The following is a 20,030-nucleotide window of genomic DNA, read 5'->3' on the forward strand; positions in this document are numbered from 1 at the left end:
CTCCTTTGTTTTATTTTTAAGACTCATTGGCTTACTGCCACATTGCCTTCAACGGCCGCTTCCAAAGGGCTTTCACTCCATGCAGCGATTGGGATTGTGAAAGACTGACTGAAAAGCCTAGGCTACGTAAAAAGTAGAGATGCCCCAGATCCTGATTTTTAGGTAACTGCCGGATACCGGATCCACTGCTTAAGATCCTGCCGGATCCGGATAGTCTGAAAAACCCTATTATCCTGCCGGATCCGGAACCGGATCTTGGATCCCGTACATCTCTAATTTCAACACATTTACATCTAGAAGACCTCCGCCAAGGAAGCTGCTTGATACATTTGACTATGTTACACCCTAAGTCTTTCTGCCTTGTTTTTGTGGTGTCCCCACAATTCAATTTCTGGTCACTAGGGGGCGTCTAGATAGTGAAGAATCTTTTGAAAAGTCCTGGTTCCGGTTCGTGATCCAGATCATCACCAGAATTTAATAAATTGTTCCTTCGGTCATTATCAACAAACCCACAAAGTTTCGTCCAAATCCGATGATTGTTTTTTTTAGTTATGCTGCTGACAGACAGACAAACAAATGGACAAACCAACGCGACCAAAAACATTACCTCCTTGGCAGAGGTAACAAAACATATCCCATGATCTACTGTAGGCAGAGACCAAACAATATCCCTTAACTAAGACACTTAAGTCCTGTTTGACCTTAGATGTCTTTGTAGAGAGAGATGTTTTGGCCATTCTTGCCCTTAAATACTTTTGTTATACTGTTGTCTAGTTTTGTTATTTAACTGCATTTCTTCATTTGGGTTTAGGCTGCATGTTGATTCATTTTCAGTCTTATACATGGCCTGTCTTGAAGTTTACATTTTATGATTCCTATTTCATCGTTATTATTTTGTGTGCATCATCAGTCAAACGTCTCCCTCAGGGCCGTACGTCTTGTTAGAAAGTACACTTTACGAAGCCAAGCAACAAATGGTGCAATAAATGTTCAATTAACATCAAGGATATGACTGATACTGTGACTTTGGTCATATTTCTTCAGTTGGAAGCCTTTTTAAAGCCCCAATAAAGTAGGCACTTTGGTTAAAAACCAAGCCGAGTCCAAATGGACACTCAATTTTTTTATGCTCATATATTTGCATCGGTCCTTAAAACCCTGCTGTTGTGTAATGGTTTGGCATCAGTGTGTATGGGGCTTTGCCATTATGGCCTGCTGCGGTGTATGTTGCCAAAACACCATAGTCACTCACAACACACCATTCAAACTCCCAGAATACAGTGCCATTAACTCTCATTTGCATAATCATGCACAAACATGCTTCATCACAGCTCCTCATACACCTGGACCTAAACAGGATTTAAAAAGTTCTGTTCTGTTATGTTCTATTACTATTATATTCTATTCTATTGTTGACTTGACTTGACTTGACTTGACTTGTGTTTTTCATGTTAAAACACCTATAGAGTCTAAGATGTGCTGTGCTGTGCTGTGCTGTGCTGTGCTGTGCTGTGCTGTGCTGTGCTGTGCTGTGCTGTGCTGTGCTTCCCAAAAACATGTAAGTAGTATTAAGCTTACGTAGTACTTACGTTAGTTTGAGGTATCCCCAAGGCAATATGTCACATCTCTAAAAGTTTATCCATACAATAATTTTATAGGCCTACATACATGTTTTTTCTCGCACATGCAAATAAAATGCATAGTGTATGTATGAACTTTTAGTGATGATGTGAGACCTATTTCTGAAACATTGCCAAAGGGGCATCTCATGCTTCAGTACTACATAGGCTTAAAGTGATACTGTCCCATTTTGGGAAATAAGCTCATATTGCACCTCCCCTTGAGTTAAATAATTTAGTTTTACCTTTCTCCTATACTTTCAACCATTTTCTGAGTATAGCAGTACAAATTTTACCTCCATGCTAACTGTTAACATTGAGTCCTATGAGACCAGCTGGCGGCTAACTGGTCTCATAGGAGTCAATGTTAACTGCTAGCTTGGAGGTAAAATTTGCACTGCCGTACTCAGAGAACGGTTGAAAGTACAGGAGAAAGGTAAAGCTCAATTATTTAAGTCAAGGGGAGGTGTAATATGAGCTTATTTCTAAAAATGGGACAGTATCACTTTAAGTATTACTAACTCAGACCTGGTGTGGTGTTGAAGCTGCTGAGGTTATTCCAGATAAGAGGGATACATTGGTTCATGTTTCGTTTTTAGTGTTTTTTTCAGCACACACATTCTATCTACCTCATTAGGTGTAATGGAGTGAATGGTGTAACAGCTGTGTAATATCATGTGGAGGTGTTGTGCTTACTGCATGAATTTATTTTTTGACACCTCTGCCTGTACATGCACATGTCTCCTGCACATCTCCACTCATGGCCCCTGTTTGACACAGTACATGGACACAATGTGCCTACGGTTGTATCAGCTGTAGTGGCAGCTTATTTGGCTACCCAAGGTGGCCTCAGGCTCAGCCAATCAGGAGCTCTGAAGTTCTGTTATCTCCACCCCAGAGCAGATAGCTCTGGGCGTGAGAAACACACATGCACGCATGCACGCATGCACACATGCTCACATGCTCACACACACACACACACCTCTCTCTCTCTCTCTCTCTCTCTCTCTCTCTCTCTCTCTATCTCTCTCTACACACACACGCACGCACGCACGCACGCACGCGCGCGCCTACACACACACACACACAAGCACGCACAGAGGATTTGCTGCATGTTAGGCTGGGATGTGCAGGTTGTGAGATCAATGAGAGGATGTCTGTGTATGCATGCAGAGGCGCAATTAAACAGGCAATGATGGCTAATGAGGCTATTTCTGGAAGCTCGTTTTATTTGGATTATTTGGGGTGTTTTCTACTCTAACCTCTCCTCTCCTCTCCTCTCCTCCATCCATCCAGCCAGCCACCCACATGCGTTCTATTAGTCAGTACATCTATGGCTTTGTGTGTGCCTGTGCAAGTGTGCATGTGTGCCTTCGTGCGGATGTATGTGTGTTTGAAGGAATGTAAGTATCTGATATGTGTATGTTTCTAAGAGAAGGAGCTAATGTTTCCGGCCATCTTTCTCCTACTCTTTCCCTTCTCCATTCGACATTCATCTGTCTGTTGTGTTCATGGGCAACACGTTTTAAAATGCTTTGTCAATTTCAAAACAGTTTTCAAAAATCTTAAGGTTTTTCAGTTGGGTTGGGTTTATATTGTTAGTATTAGACAAAAAAAAAAATTCCCTCTGAATTTTGTAGGGGAAAATAAGATAGGCCTACATTCAATCCAGTTCCCCCGATGCTACCCTCAATCAAATTGAAAGCTCCTTGGAAAAGAGCTCTTCTCTTTTATCCTAATGGCCCGATGCTCTTACCATCTTCATGAAAGGATCACTATTGTATGATCTAATAAGGCTGCTTGGTTGAACAGGTTTGACCACAGCCATAATGAATCATTACATGTATAGAACAGCTCCAAAGCACTTAGGAAATACGTCGCCGCCGGCAACGGATGTGTTCTAACGTATTACGGGCTAAAGACTCATTTCCTACTCCTTACCGTTTTTGGCTGTGGAAAGCCACCAGGGAAACTCTATTGTGGGAAACTATTGTCAATGTAACTTAACATTCCTTTGCATACAGTGCTCATTGCATCTTCAAAATTGCATTTATGCCACACGCCGTGCAAGGGGGTAGGCTATCCCAAAATGGCTCCCCAAGGGAGAAGTGCGATGGTACAGTATCGTGTTCAGGAGACTTCAGTCAAGGAGGAGGATGGGGGAGAGCTTTTGGTTAATTACTCCCCCCACCGACCTGGTGGGTCGGGAGTCGAACTGGCAAACTTTGGGATACAAGGTTGGTGTATCAGTAGATGTTTACAGAAGCATTAACGCTTCAGAGTAATACCCCACACCCTACTCAAGATAATAAATAATCTCCTTATTGTCCCATGCCCATCTGTTCTACTGGACCCCGGTGCTGATGACCAGAAAGAGTTGCGAGTTACAATTTTTGATCTGTGTCACAGTGTATCTACATTTAGCAACAATCTGTAATGTAATGTCCTTAACATAATCTCCTTACACAGACCCAGAAGGTTAAAAGGTAAGGGTTACGATAAGGGTTGCTATTAGGTATTTGGCATTATTACCTCTGCCAAGGAGGTTATGTTTTCAGTCGCGTTGGTTTATCTGTCAGATAACTCAAAAAGCTTTGATGTCATTTTGTGGAGTTGTTGGAAATGACACAAGGAACAAGTGATTCAATTTTGGTGGTGATCCGGATAACGATCTTGATCCAGGGATTTTTAAATTCCTCACCAATGCGGCATAGGGCACATTTTTTCATTCCAGTTTAACTCAAATTATAACTCTAATTTAATAATTAGAGTAATGATTCTATTACTCTAAAAATAAGACAAAAAGACTTGAAAAAAATGAAGGTCAAATGTTCTATGAAACAGCTTCTTTGGCAGAGGTCTGCAGTCTCTGAGTGCATTTCTAGTTATATTATTTGGCCATGTCATGGCCATGCCACATTATTATGGACATGTAACATGATGTACAGCTTAAGTACATAATGCCAAATATTGATATTTGTACAGTATACACTGTAAAAGACACCATACAATAAAGTGTCAGCCAAATGTTTACCAAAGGCCTAATGTATCCATGGCATGGGTGCACCGCCAACACACACCCAACAAGCCAGCTAGCACCCTCCCTTGGTCTCCCTGGCCAGGTTGTTGTTGGATGTGCTCTGTTCTCTGCCAGTCAGAATCTGCGGTGCACAGCTGGACACGCCAGACAGCTGAAATAGCAGACCTCCACAAATCCAGTTTATTAGACACCTGAGTGAAAAAAGCTGTGTGTGTCTGTGTGTCTGTGTGTGCGTGTGTGTGTGCGTGTGCGTGTGTGTGTTTACTCGTTGTGCTTGTATATATGTGTGTGTGTGTGTCTGTGTGCCTGTGTGTCTGTGTGTGTTTACTCGTTGTGCTTGTATGTGAGGGGGGTGTTCTCTGAGCGGAATCACATTTACCCAGCTGCTTACCCAGAGTGTCTGGCTGCCAACTATATGCCAGAGCCACTGAGCTGCTGTCCAGCAGAATTAGCTGCTCTGGTGGCCGCCTGGCTGAAATAAGCGCCTGTGTATCGTATTGTAGCTGTTTTGTTTATGGAGATTTGCTGTCTTTCATTCATTCATTCATTCATTCATTCATTCATTCATTCATTCATTCATTCATTCATTCATTCATTCATTGTAGGTTTTGCCTGCTTTGTTGATGTGCAAATGACACAGTGAATAATACAGCAGATAAGGTACAGTAGTAGGACTCAGTGAATAATGGCTCATGGCTCATCGAAACTCAAGTTGGCCCCTTATAATTGTTGCTGTTTTAATTCAGCACTCAAAGAGTATGGTCAGAGGAGAGAAAAAATTGACTTCGATTGAATAAGCACTGCAAAATTTGCTGTGCACAATATTTTCCTTTGACTTTCTTTGACAGAAATGCCCAGGTTAAATTAAACGTTGGCCTATAGTATTCACACACACATGTACAACATACGCACGCAGACACACACACACACACACACACACACACACACACACACACACACACACACACACACACACACACACACACACACACACACACACACACACACACACACACGCACACACACACACACACACACACACGCACGCACGCACAAAACATCCATGCATACACTGTGCAGACATACAAAAACACATCAATAACTTTGTTATGAACTCCTCCACCTCCTGATCCTCAGTCACTGCAGATGAATTATGGATGAGACCTCCACACAGGCCCGAGCAACTCTATTAGCTCCATTCTTTAGTTTTACTGATGGCTGAACATGAAATAACTGTAGTGGCCATCCACCATGCTGTCTTCACCCTGCACTACAGTAGTGCTAAACCACTCTCTCTCTCTCTCTCTCTCTCTCTCTCTCTCTCCCCCCTCTCTCTCTCTCTCTCTCTCTCTCTCTCTCTCTCTCTCTCTCTCTCTCTCTCTCTCTCTCTCTCTCTCTCTCTGGGCGGCAGATAACAGCACGCTCATTTTGCTCCGCATCACCCTTTTGTTGTTTGGTTGCTCCGTGTTTTCAAGTCGATCCGTCTTGTTGGCACGAGCGCTAATGGCCTCTGTGGCTTGAGCGGGGCTTTGCTGTTTTCCCAGAACCCCTCTCTGCTTTGGAATCTAAGAATCCTGCACAGATGAGTTAGTGGAAGGCCATATTCTGATATCCCTGCTATCAATCGCGCCTATAAGTGAATGTCCACAGCCAGACTGCAGTAGTGTCTGTGCCAGCCCGGCACTCCATTGCATCGTAAAAAGCCCTCTCAGTCACTTTGCTTCTCTTGTCTCGAAATCTCTTCTGGATCAATGCGAGACACTATGACACACAATGGGAGGGTGAGAAAATGGCTTTTGTTGTCATATATCAACAAATGTGTATGTGTGGTAACTTAAGTGTTATATAGGGCATGGGGTTGTATTCCTCATATTTTTAATGCTATAAATAAGTGGCCATATTTGAAGATAATGCAGTAATCCTCACCTGTGAACTGCTTTGTGGAGGTTTTCATTTATTACATAAGTCAAGACCTCCCATATACAGCATGTATACATACAGTGTGTGTGTGTGTCTGTCTGTCTGTCTGTCTGTCTGTCTGTCTGTCTGTGTTACAAGAACATTTCTTCATCTTCTGTGTTGATGTTAGGCATGTACCGTAGTTAGTACTGTATGTGAATATATTCCGGCCCTGAACCTTACAATAATTGGTGGTGATGATGATTAATAAGGCTATTTATTATAGCACTGATTCTTGAGAATGTGGCTATCCTCCACTGAAGAGCATTTGGAGGCTTTCATCTGATGGTATTGACATCTGATGGAGGTGACAAAAGCCTTCTCTTTTACAAAATATGCATAGCTTGTTTACATTAGCCATTTTGTTTTCCCTCTGTTCCTTATGTACTTCATAACTGTTCTTAAAAAGTATACAGTATACTGATGTCATAATAAAATATATTCCAGTGCAAAAATGATGGGCTTGACATACGGTATTATGTTGTGGCAGTAGCACTGTCCAAATTAATTAACACATTTAAGAGATAATACTACGTAAACTTTTAGGAGCTTCAGTGATGGTGAAACGTGCAGTAGAGCTGCAAGTTTGAAAAGGGGTCCTCAGTTATGTAGATGGACCTGAATTTATGGTCTTGAAAATATTTGTGGTGACGAATTTGTCACACATTTCATTTCATACTGCTCAAAATACACTGTAAAAAATGCCCGTTGAAATTACGGCAAAAAACTGTCAAATTGCAACAGTCAGTGACCGTAAAATGTAAAACAGTTTATCTCTGTACTAAATACAGCCAGCTACTATTAAGTCAAAAAGCGCTACATAACTTTATTTTTGACAGGTGTCATATGTAGAAAATACTGGACTGTTCTCTGTAAACGAAAATATTGGAAAATACCGTTAAGTGGGATGAAGTAGTCAAGAAACGGTACATAACTTTATTTTTCACTGGTGTCATATGTAGAAAATACTGAACTGTTCACTGAAAAGAAAATATTGGAAAATACCGTTAGGTGAAGATGAAGTAGTCAAGAAACGGTACATTGGTGTCATATGTACACAGCAAATTTAGTTAGATTGATCAGTTAGACTGGTGTTCAGCCAAAATCTAAAATTCTCCACCGCAATCATTTTTTCTCTTATTGGACTTTGAGGCTTTGCCATCAGATTTTTGGTTTGAGAGGCAAATTGACACAGTAAACCTCCTTTTTTACATTCCTCCTACCCAACAGAAAGCAATGGCGGTTATAATGAATTAAATATTAATTACTCCACAGAAAACTGATTGCCTGTCTGTTTGGCTCCAGGTGCCTCCACGTTGTAGATTTGACAACAATGAAGCTGGCAACGGAATAAACTGTGCAACAGTTAAGGACTGCAAATGGCAACAGTTTGCACATTTTGCAGTAATTCACTGTAACTTATATATTAACAGCCTACAGTTTAGCCTCATTTAATGTGTAAAATATACCTATAGGCTAGTATAATTTGAAAAAGTCTACCTGGGACAGTAAACCCTTGATTCAGTCTCTTAAGAAGTAGCCCAGTCTATTTGAAACTGTCATTCTACCCCATCCAAATCAATCTGTCAATCAATTCCTGACCTCACCTGAGTGCTAAGGGCTGTCATGCAATGATTAACTTACTGCCTGCACCTGCCAAATGCTTCATCACTCGGGTCACATGGTTCACTTGAACATGTATTTAAACCGGGACTGTTGCATTGTACTGCTCACTGGTTGCTAGCTAGCTGGCTGGCTGGCTGGCTGTAAGGTCACCTGGCCTGCCCGGCTAGCAGGTCACGTTGTAAGGGTGGCTGTATGGCTTGCTAACTAGCTTGTTTGTTAGCTTGCTTGCCCCGCTAGCTGTGGCCTTGATTTTCCTTAAGGTTATTTCCAGGCCTTTTTTTAAATAAAGAATGCATTTGCATACCCTTCATTGATGATACTGGACTAGTCCACCTGCCAGCTCTAGACAATCTGGCAATTGGGCATTTATTTAGGTATATAATTAGGTTGATGTTTATCAGACTCCAGTGAGTAGAATCAGTCCAATCAGTTGTCTGTGATTGCAACTCTATAATTGGACTCACCTGAGTATAATCAGTCCAATCAGTCGTCTGATTGTAACTCTATAATTGGACTCACCTGAATATAAAAAAAATGTAAAAAATAAAAATACCGTTATTTATTTAACGGTAGGCTTCGGCAACCACTGCTGCCAGCAATTTACCGTAAAATGTAAAAAGGAAATATACCGTTATTTATTTAAAGGTAGACTTTGGCAACCACTGCTGCCAGCAATTTACCGTAAAAACAACTGTTCTTTTTTTACTGTGTAGGTCCCACAAATAATTTGTGGGCCCTTTTTTAAGCAGTATGAAATGAAATGTGGCAAAATTACAATTTAACCTTTACAACAAATGTACATACAGTATGTGTAACAGACTCCTTGATCGTTACCTGGATTTTGTTTTGTTAATAAAAATGTAAGAATCAGGGATGGTTATGTTTTAGTTTATTTAAATGTCTTCAGCAGGCTCAGCAGCTTAAATATATCCATTCGATCTTCTATACATGTGCAGACAATATCACTGCTATTCTTTGGCTAAGCAGCAGCATGGTATGAATCCCTGATAGATGTTGAACTCATGTCACTTTTTATGGCTGTTTCTCATCTCTGAGCAGCACAGCTAAGTATAATGTGTCAGGAGCTGGAGAGAGGGTAGTGCAGGGAGATGGTTTGCATGGCACATGGTATGTGCAGAGGAGGAGAGGGCAGAGGCCATGGCTCTCTCTCTCTCTCTCTCTCTCTCTCTCTCTCTCTCTCTCTCTCTCTCTCTCTCTCTCTCTCCCTCTCTGCCTCCCTCTCTCTCTCTGCCTCCCTCTCTCTCTCTATCTCTCTCTATCTCGCGCAGATGCACCAGTGTTATATAAAAGCACACAGCTTTGCAGCCTCGCCTGATGACTCAGCAACATAATTGGTGAGATAGCGAAGAATACGAGGGGCCGTGCAGAGGTACAGGGAAAGAGAAAGACAGAAAGGGAGAAAGAGCGAGAAAGAGACAGAGAAGATGGCTCATTTCATAAAGCCGTGAACATCATATTCTGTCCTGTACTTCTGCACTTGGAAGAAAACAAGTTTCTGTTGTTTTTTTCTGCAGGATTTGGCATGAACCATGGCCATACCAGTACATGTGGAGCCTTGAGCATTCTTTGTATTTTTCACAAACTTAACCAGTCCTGGGAGAGTCTGGTCATCAAACATGCACTGAACTTGGTGGATTATGCCCAAGGTGTTTTCTAGGACAACTCCTGTTATGTGTTCATTGTGTATTCAGGAAAGATCATTGTCATTACTTTAAAACATAACAAGGTCATTTAGAATATAAATGAAATACTGCAAGGTTAATGTGTTTGTGATGGAAAACAATTTGGTTGTAAACACCTCTAAAGAAAATAAGTCCAGGGAGAATGGTTTGTCCAGAGAATTTGGCACAAATGTTAATGTAGTGATATAGTGTTTGAGTGTAATATTTATCTTCTTATATAAGTAATAATACATGTGATTTTCTTGATTAATCACTCATTACAAAGACATTGACATGTTAACACCCCCTCCTGATTTTTCTTTTTCTTTTCTTTTTTTCACATCTTATCTTGCATTAACCCATTTTAGCCTGATGCTGTGTACATGTTGTTTGACCTTTGGTGCCTGGAGCGACATATATGCTGCATTCATGCTCTTGAGATCTGAGCTTTTTTATTAACAGTGTGGATGTGTTAGCATCACTGAATGAACACATTCTAATGCAAGATGTTTCATGTTTTTATGTGCTTTGAAGGTTGAGATATTTGAGTTTTAATAGGTAAATTTTCCCAAAAAAGGCTTAGGCTTTTTTGCGCTGTGCCTTAGACGACCTTAGAAAACCATCTCTGCCAGTTTTTTACTGATTGTCAATGCACCCGGTGAGAACAAAAGTGTGTGGATTTCTTTTTGATATTAACTCTTTTATGTCTTCTTTCCTCCATTGCTTCCAGGATTGGAAGGCGTTGCGCCTGACCTAGCCAAGAGGAGAGAAGTCTACGGGCAGAATCTTATACCTCCAAAGAAGCCAAAAACGTTCATGCAGCTAGTATGGGAAGCCCTTCAGGACGTGACCCTGATCATCCTGGAGCTCGCCGCCATGATCTCGCTCGGCCTGTCCTTCTACCAGCCTCCAGGGGAGGGCAGCGAGGGTAAATAGCCTACTGCACTACAGCGCTTTTTCACTAACCCCCGCGAACACACCAGGGCTTCGTTTCTCTATTGCAAAGTTGCTAACAGACTAGCAACGTTGTGGAGTAGATACTATAAAAGTTGCTAACTCCTGTGTCTCGAACGTTAGCACACGAAGTAACTACTGTTTGGAGTAATGCACACTTTGAAGTAGTGGGGACTTTGAAAGTGTTGCGCCTCCTATCCGTATCTCGACAGTGGAGTTGACGTGAAGTTGAAGTACAGCTGGAGTAGATCCATTGAGTCCAGACATCACCTAAGTCAACCCAAGTAACACACAGTGCTAGTCTACTTCAGAGTGCGACTCACCCCTTTAGCTAAACTTGAAGTACATATTTGACCACAAATGTGTCAATATCTTTTAATCCTGTGGTGCAAAAGCACTGAAAATCAATCGACATGCACACAAAGTCATGATACAGCTGCGAGAGTGTTCAGAACACAAATTCAGGTCATGTCATTTGTTCGTGAAAAATAAATGTCATATCCTTGTAATCTGATGAATCCCATACTAATAATATATTTTTAGCTGTATACCGATTGAATTTCGTCTCATTTCGATGTGTAATTTGTGAAATATTTGGATTAGAACGTATTGGTTACTCCCGGAAATTCACTGGTTTAAGTTTCAAGTACTCAAAAGAATTCAGGGCGAATTTCATTTCATAGCCTAGTGGTATTTACGCTTGCATATCAATGGGAAGACGCAAGCCACGCGGGTTCGAATCCGCTGTGCCGCATGTTGACAACAACTTGTGAAATCGTGCTTTGGACCCTACAGTGTAACACATTTTCCCTTGGCTACACGTGTGTGTTGGTAATGCACAACATAAATTATCTATTTCTGCCAGATATTTCCAATATTTTGGCACTGCAACCATGTGGATTCGAACCAGCATGGCTTCTGTTTTCCCATTGGGATGCAAGCGTAAATACCACTAGGCTATGTAATGAAATTCGCACAAATTATTTTTAGGCTTTTGACACTTCAACAGGTGAATTTCCGGGAGGAACCACTACTTTATTATCCAAATATTTTACAAATTACACCTCGGAATGAAACGAAATCCAATCGGCATGCAGATAATACTGCATTATTGGTGCGGACGGTGTCAAATTGTAATGCCAGCCACGGCCGTGTTTTTTCACAAAGAAATTACAAGGTGTGTTGTGGAGGAAACAGCTGAGTCATGGTGTCAGCGGTGACATCCAATCAAATGTGCTGGTGGTGGTTGTACACTATTGCTTTCTACTTCACGCACTGAATTTAGGAGGAAACAGCTGAATCATGAGTCAGCAAGACACAGGTGGTTGTCAATCAAATCAAAAGGGCTATTCATGCTTGTCTCTTGTTGCTTCTCTGGTCACGCACTGCAATGACAAGAAAGTAAGTAGCAGTGTGGACTCAGGAAAGTAGCCACACTACTTTGGGCTTACTGTGGGAATGGTAAGGTTTCAAGAAGTGCACGTATTTCGCCTTGAAGTAAGTAGATACGTTTAAAGTACATCTGTAGATGCTAACGTTCCAGAAACGTACCCCAGAATAGGCAAAAGCTACAGTCGCTGGACTGTTAGTCTACTGTACAGCCCTTTTTCATTACATTACACTACATTTAGCTGTCGCTTTAATCCAAAGCGGCTTACAGTAATTTAGAGACAGGGTATTAGTTACAGTCCCTGGAGCAGTATGGGGTTAGGTGCCTTCCTCAAGGGCCACAGCAGGTCTTGTGGTCGACCACGGGTAGGTAGGAGAAATTAAGGCTGCTCTCCCACATCCATGACTTTGATTTCTTGAGCAAGGCCCCTGACCTCACATTGTTCCAGGGAGTTTAACCAATACTCTGTACCTACTGTAAATAACTGAACAGCCACTTTGGCTGCTAATTCTGCATAGATAAATGCCAGATTGAGAAAGTAGAAAAAAGCACCCTAATTTTGAACTGATGAATCTCAGACCTCAGAATCAACTGGTCTGAAGCAAGGTCCTTCAGCCACTCAACAACGTCACTTGTTTAGATTTTAACTATACGAGCCAATTTTTTCTCTTCTTTTTTAATGAGCTTGATGTGCATACTGATGAGCAGTAGTAGTGGTAGAGGTTTGTAAGCCTTTATCCATACAAATCTGTGAAGTTGTTTTCCAAATGCTGAAGTCTTTTTAGAGAGTGTGGAGTTGCTTCAACATATACTGTACACACCATCGTTTTGTATGATAAAAAGTGTTGTACTAGGACTTGCCAGTGTTTGGTTGATCTTACAAAGATTACATTCCCATAATTGGCGCAAACACGAACAGTTCCAGTGTGCATAGATGGGTGTGTCATATAATGTCACAACATAGCGTTTTTATAGTTTTTTTGTATTGTAATCACCTATAGTATAAAATGGTTCAAACACTCACTTGCTACACTTTATATAGCCCTCGGCATAATGTAAATCATACTTATTAGAATATACTCCAAGTGGCGCGGTGGCCATTGGGGCATGGAATTATTATGGCTCCTTCAGCATTTATGCACAAATTAAATAGGACCAGGCATCTCGGCCCAATGCCTAGTGCCCCATTTCACCACAGCATAGCATAGCACAGTACATTTACACAGAAATTAGGCACAGAATTCAGTTGGGACACCCGCACAGCAAACACATACAGTGCACCACTGCACCACCACCCCTCCACAGCACAGCCGCGTATTTACTGTACAATGTATTGTATTTACACAGAAATAAGGCAAACTGTTCACTGATCACTCTTTCATACATACGCACGCACGCACGCACGCACGCACGCACACACACACACACGCACTCATCATTGGAATCATGGGTAACAACTGTACAGCTCTCTCGTTCTCTCTCTCTCTCTCTCTCTCTCTCTCTCTCTCTCTCTCTCTCGTTCTCTCTCTCTCTCTCTCTCTCTCTCTCTCTCTCTCTCTCTCTCTCTCTCTCTCTCTCTCTGCACTCCTGCGCCAACTCCACAGCACATAGCACACAGACTATTTATTCATAAATTAGGCAAGCATGCTCAGTGGGACCACAATGTCAACAGGAAACATACAGTGCACCACTGCACCATACACACCCTCACGCAGCAGCAGCAGTAGTATGGCAATGTTTGGCCTGAGTGCCGCTCTGCTGGGCTGAAGATGAAGCTCGCCCTGGACCTTGTTAGGAGGAGTGACTCTGCATTCTGAGTTCCTCTCTCAAAACCAGAGAGAGAGAGAGAGAGAGAGAGAGAGAGAGAGAGAGAGAGAGAGAGAGAGAGAGAGAGAGAGAGAGAGAGAGAGAGAGAGAGAGAAGCTGCGCTGCAGTGTGGAGGATGGGGAGGGCCCTTGTGAGGGGGGTGTTGGGAGTTGGATTGAGGGGGTCGTGGGGTGGTAGAGGGGTTGGGGTGATGGTGGGTGTGGGGAGCAAAAGCACTCGGAGAAAGAGAGAAGGGGCTAATGAAGGCTGCCCCTGGGGAATAACCTTTAGGTGAAGGCCATACATCAAACCAGCCGGCTATAAAATGCGCCATGAAGACATAGCCATTAAGAAAGTGTGTGTGTGTGTGTGTGTGTGTGTGTGTGTGTGTGTGTGTGTGTGTGTGTGTGTGTGTGTGTGTGTGTGTGTGTGTGTGTGTGTGAGAGAGAGAGAGAGAGAGAGAGAGAGAGAGAGAGAGAGAGAGAGAGAGAGAGAGAGAGAGAGAGAGAGAGAGAGAGAGAGAGAGAGAGAGAGAGAGAGAGGGAGGATGCTGAGTAAGTAATATCAATCATGGTAATGGCCCCAAATTCAATTATGCCAGGGTGGCTGGGAATGATCTTTAATTCTCAACATATTTGGAGAACTGCAGCCAGAAAAAGGCCTTTAGTCAGAATGGTGTTCGCTCTCTCTCTCTCTCTCTCTCTCTCTCTCTCTCTCTCTCTCTCTCTCTCTCTCTCTCTCTCTCTCTCTCTCTCTCTCTCTCTCTCTCTCTCTCTCTCTCTCTCTCTCTCTCTCTCTCTCTCTCTCTCTCTCTCTCTCTCACACACACACACACACACACACACACACACACACACACACACACACACACACACACACACACACACACACACACACACACACTACACTAACACACTACTCACACACCAACCAAATGAAAGAGGAAAGGAGAAATGACAGTCTAATCATTAAGATGCAAATTGCCATTGCCTTGTGCACTAGCAGCCTGATCATCACAGATTCATTGTCGCCTTTACAGATGCCTCGCCTGACTGCATTTGTCTGTCATAAAGTGTTTGACTGAGAAGCTGCATACACTCTAACTGTAATTTGCAGTTGCTTGTGATGCTATCTTCCCCCTTACTCTCCTCTGCCTCTCGTTTGCATAGTTAGGAGGCATTATAATAAGTTATTTCATGGCTGCAGAGGGATATCAGTTGTCAGTGTTCCATACTCTGAATGAATGCCATGGGTTTTAATTGCAGGGTTTTCATCGTCATTTCAGCTCTATAGATAGCTTCATCAAGCTTCCAGTCATGTCTTCATGTTCTGGCATTCAATGGTGAAGATTCCCACCGGGATTCCATGGAATGACATTGCTGGCTGGAATTCTATGGCATGATTGGTTGTCAGGCTGCACTTGGCATTCGTTCCCTGGGAGTTTCTCGTGTGTATTTGCCAGTGACATCTTGACATTTATGGTTTGAATATTAAAGCCCCCACAGAGTATGGTTAGTTTAGTATGCATGGGACATGGAAAAGTACCCCCACCAAGCTACTGGGTGCTTTCACCTCTTCAGAATTGTAATAGTTTTTAAAAAAGTAGGCTACATATATATATATATATATATATATGGGCTATGTACATGTAAATTACATTTACTGTGCATGGCCTAGCCGTACTGTATTCCCTATCCAAGTAATAAACAATGACAGAATAGTAGTAAAGATATTGTCTATGTGCCGAGGATGAAGAAGCCATTTAAAAGTGAGTGGAAGATAAGGCTGTTATGAATAGCATGGCAGTGAACATTTTCCCTTTTGTGATATCTTTCAAAAGGTTGCAGCATTCGTGTTTGCATTTGATGACGTGACACATAAAACTTAATTCTGTATATGCAGTCTAGTCTGCCTGTATCGCACATGCCTGTGTTCGTTTTATTCTTTTTCCCCTTTAAAGACTTTTTTTCTGTCGCCAGGAGAATGACATTGCTGATGCTCTTGTAGGAAGATTAATTGTGTTGCCTGGCTGTCAGTCGGCTGCAGACATCCCTGGTGTTGGAATTGAATCATGGGTAACAACTGTACAGCTCTCTCGTTCTCTCTCGTTCTCTCTCTCTCTCTCTCTCTCTCTCTCTCTCTCTCTCTCTCTCTCTCTCTCTCGCTCTCGCTCTCTGCCTGCAGCCAGCAGTGCCAAGATAAGCATAGTCACCCAAGCCAAGGATCAATGCAGCCTCTAACAGAAAGAAAATATCATGTGGCAGCGAGGCCTGTAAATGTGGAGATATTGTTCTATGTGTTGTTTATTTGTATGACTCCTATTTAGTGTATCTACATTACACAATATATGGTATTATGTGTTTACAGCATTGCAACAAGTAAGTCTAACCCTGTACAATGTAAGTATGTAGTGTAGTGTTCCGTTTAAAACACAAAAAATAAGGCTATTCCACATAAGTAAAAATCTATTGTGCAGCAATTTTAATTAATTGTGCATTTACCGCCTAATTTATTACGTATACTGCCTTAGAGGAACATGCACATGTTTTTGATTGTCTTGATTTCTTATTCTTTTATATTGTAACCGTGTAAGCACCCATATGTACATACCCCCTGGGCTATGTGGTCTTTGGTCTGGCCTGTATAGTGAAAGATCTCTGTCAGTATTACAACCAAATTGTGCTGTGTGGTGTTGTTTTTGGAGGCTAAACGAGTACCATCTTTGTCTTTCATACTCAGCAGTCCTAGTTTTCATTTTGCCTTTACCAGGTAGTCTTACACGAGGCTGTCTCCACTTCAGCACCATGGATAGTTCTCACCATCTGCACAGCACAGCACATGTCATGCTCTGTCACCAGAATCTGCATACAAACCCCAACTCCGATGAAGTTGGGACGTTTGGTAAACAGTGAATAAACTCAAAATGCTATCATTTTCAAAACATTCAATCTATTCATTAGATGGAGAATAGTGAAAAGACAACATATTAAGTGTTAAAACCGAGAAAAAAATATTGTTTTGGGGGACATATGTACTCATTTCTAATTTGATAAATCCAACACGTCTCAAAAGAGTTGGGACGGGGATCAGTGAAATTTAGTAAACATCCAAATAAGATAAAACAACAAAGAAGAACATTTCAAAATGAATTGTACTGACGGACAATATACTAGGTATCCAGATATAAGATCATCACAGAGAGGCTGAGTCACTCAGAATTAAAGATGCAAAGGGAATAATTACCATAGTTATTACATACATTTTTTAATTCCCTTTTATTTACCACGATTGAGTGTATATAAGACATATTTTTGTTTCTAAAATCATTGTATAGGTTCATGACATCATGAAATATATATTGGCTGTAGTCTCATTCTAGCACTCCAGGAATTAGAGCTATTGAAAATTGACCATATTAAGAATGCTTAATGCGTGCAAATGATACAGGGGTGTAACATTCTCCTAAGGACCTGAGCTCACTTGAAATTGACCCAGAAGACATGGGAAACTGTCCTTTGCTTACAGAAGTCAGCAGAAGTTGTAGAAGTCCATTCTTTTTGACAAAAATAGAGCATTGCACATCCTGTGCTACAGTGAAAATAGACCATCCAACTTGTGTTAGTGCTAACTTCAAAAGTCAGCCTCCACGATGGCATGCTGGTGCAGTAGTGCATTGGTTAAGATGTTCTCACTCATCTGTAGAGTTAAATACAGTGCTGAATGGTATAAATGGGTTTTAAACAGCATGAAAAGCCACTCATGCATTATATTTTGAAGGGAGATCTTTGATTACTGCCACATAGTAAGGTCAAATTGCATTCTTTACTATGTTTTAACAGTTTGGCTCCATCATAAGGACCAGCAGGTGATAAAATGGTGGGCTTTTGGTCAAGACCTGTCACATTGGAAGCACTACAGAAAGGAAAACATTGCAAAACATGACAAGGGATACACCCACCATTTAAGCTGGTGAAATCATGTCCAAGATAGGAATTAACACTGTTTTTTATATAAAATCATCTCATCGGTTAATGTATTTAACTGTTAAGTTTTGTCTTTTGTTTTGTTTTTAGTCTTTCTCGACATTTGCTGCCATTTATTATCCCCGTCCCAACTCCTTTGAGACGTGTTGGATTTATCAAATTAGAAATGAGTACATATGTCCCCCAAAACAATATTTTTTCTCGGTTTTAACACTTAATATGTTGTCTTTTCACTATTCTCCATCTATTGAATAGATTGAATGTTTTGAAAATGATAGCATTTTGATTTTATTCACTGTTTACCAAACGTCCCAACTTCACCGGAGTTGGGGTTTGTAGAAAGCGACGCCTCACACTTGCACATTCCCACCACCATGCCAGTTTGTGAAGGCTGCCAAACACAACACAAGAGGCATCATGAGGCTCTAGTGTCTGTCCGGGACCCTTCAATCAAGACAGGAAGGGAATTCAAACCAGCAACCTCAGAGGAAGTCATCATGGCATCCTATTTAGTTAAACAATGGCAATGATGTGTTGCAACCTTTTTTTGGGTCCTGGCATGCTTTTAGTACAAGCATACTAAATGTCTCTGAGTAAGGTGACATGATGTGTTCTGTGTATTCTGGCTCCAGTAAAGAGTAAAGTAATTTGCTTTCAACAGATATTTAGCAGTGGGATATCCTTCCCATTACAATTAACATTAGTGAGATTCTAGCCACCAACGGCAACATTTGTGCCGCCAAATGGGGTAGTTTGTGCTCTGTTGAGGACATTGTAGCTACTCTCTCGAGTGCAACCACACCTAACCATTGATATATACTATCTTGACAAAAAAGTAGCCACTGAATTATCCACTGACTTTATCATTAAATTCTCCTGTTTTTGTCTTCCACACCTCAGTGGTTCTGCTGGCGCTGGTGCTTTGTAAGGCAAAAGAATGCCTCTACTGGGAGACGTTTGTCTGGGCGTGCTCAATATGTTGTCTTGGGGGCCTCGGAGATGAATGGGGGATAAGTGGTGGGGAACGAACAAAAACACACTTGTGTGCGCACACACACATACACATACACACGCGCACACACACGTGTACACACACACACACACGCATACACACGCATGCACACAAAAATGCATCGGGGTGATTATAAAAGCTAATTGGCTCCAAAATAGATCTCCCATCACCCAAACACTTCTGAGCCCTACAGTTCTCTGAAGGCCCTTTGGTTGACTAGAGTATTGTCATGGTCAAATATAAAACTAACATGTTTTTTTTTGCTACTACAAAGACATACATTTTTTGTAATACGCATGATCAAGGTATTACACTGTTACTGCTTCTAAGCATTCATATAAAATAACTTTTTTGCTAACATCAAGGCATACGTACAGTAATATGTTGGTGATGGGTAAGATCAGGGTTTTCAACTGCTTCTACACGGTACATAAGAACAACACGTGTTTTGCGATGGGCAAGAGTGGGGTGTCTGCTTAACCACACAGAGGGCCCTTTTATTTCCTGTTGGCAAACAGATCTAGATCTGGCAACCCATCTCCTCTTGTTCTCTTGTTGAAGTACAGCTTACCTGGAGCTGTTTGTTTTCACAATTTTCTTTAGGGAAATACTGTAGTGTACATAGATGCAGTTCAAGGTATTCTTAAAATAGCTCCCGCATATGTGACATTTCAAACGTATCCTTCCCCTTTGCTTTGTCTCTGGTAGTGCTAATACCTATTAGACTATTTTTTATCATACTGTAGCTTGCTGGTGTTTGAAAATGAAGAGAAATGAAAAGGCACATTGCAGTCAACCTTTGCACTTGCATTTAACTGCAACAATTAATTTGTATGATTTAGTTGATGCCTATTTGTGCTGCAATTGGTAAATTAACATAATTCCTTGTTCCTCTACCTGTTATATTGAAATGCTATTTGGCAAGATAGATCCGCTTGGGCTTTTATGAGATTTAGAGG

At 41.5% G+C, this 20,030-nt stretch overlaps 1 protein-coding gene across 1 annotated transcript in view; it reads left to right on the top strand.

Annotated features, from left to right (window-relative positions):
* The window catches only part of atp2b2 (ATPase plasma membrane Ca2+ transporting 2), a 197,863-nt gene that overhangs the window by 121,057 nt on the left and 56,776 nt on the right, over window positions 1-20,030 (top strand). Inside the window, exon 4 of the mRNA XM_063216071.1 lies at window positions 10,657-10,854. Coding sequence (XP_063072141.1) covers window positions 10,657-10,854 — 198 coding nt within the window. The remainder of the gene's footprint in view (window positions 1-10,656; window positions 10,855-20,030) is intronic.

The sequence above is a fragment of the Engraulis encrasicolus genome, chromosome 14 (assembly GCF_034702125.1).
Source record: "Engraulis encrasicolus isolate BLACKSEA-1 chromosome 14, IST_EnEncr_1.0, whole genome shotgun sequence".
In the NCBI taxonomy this organism is placed as follows: domain Eukaryota; kingdom Metazoa; phylum Chordata; class Actinopteri; order Clupeiformes; family Engraulidae; genus Engraulis; species Engraulis encrasicolus.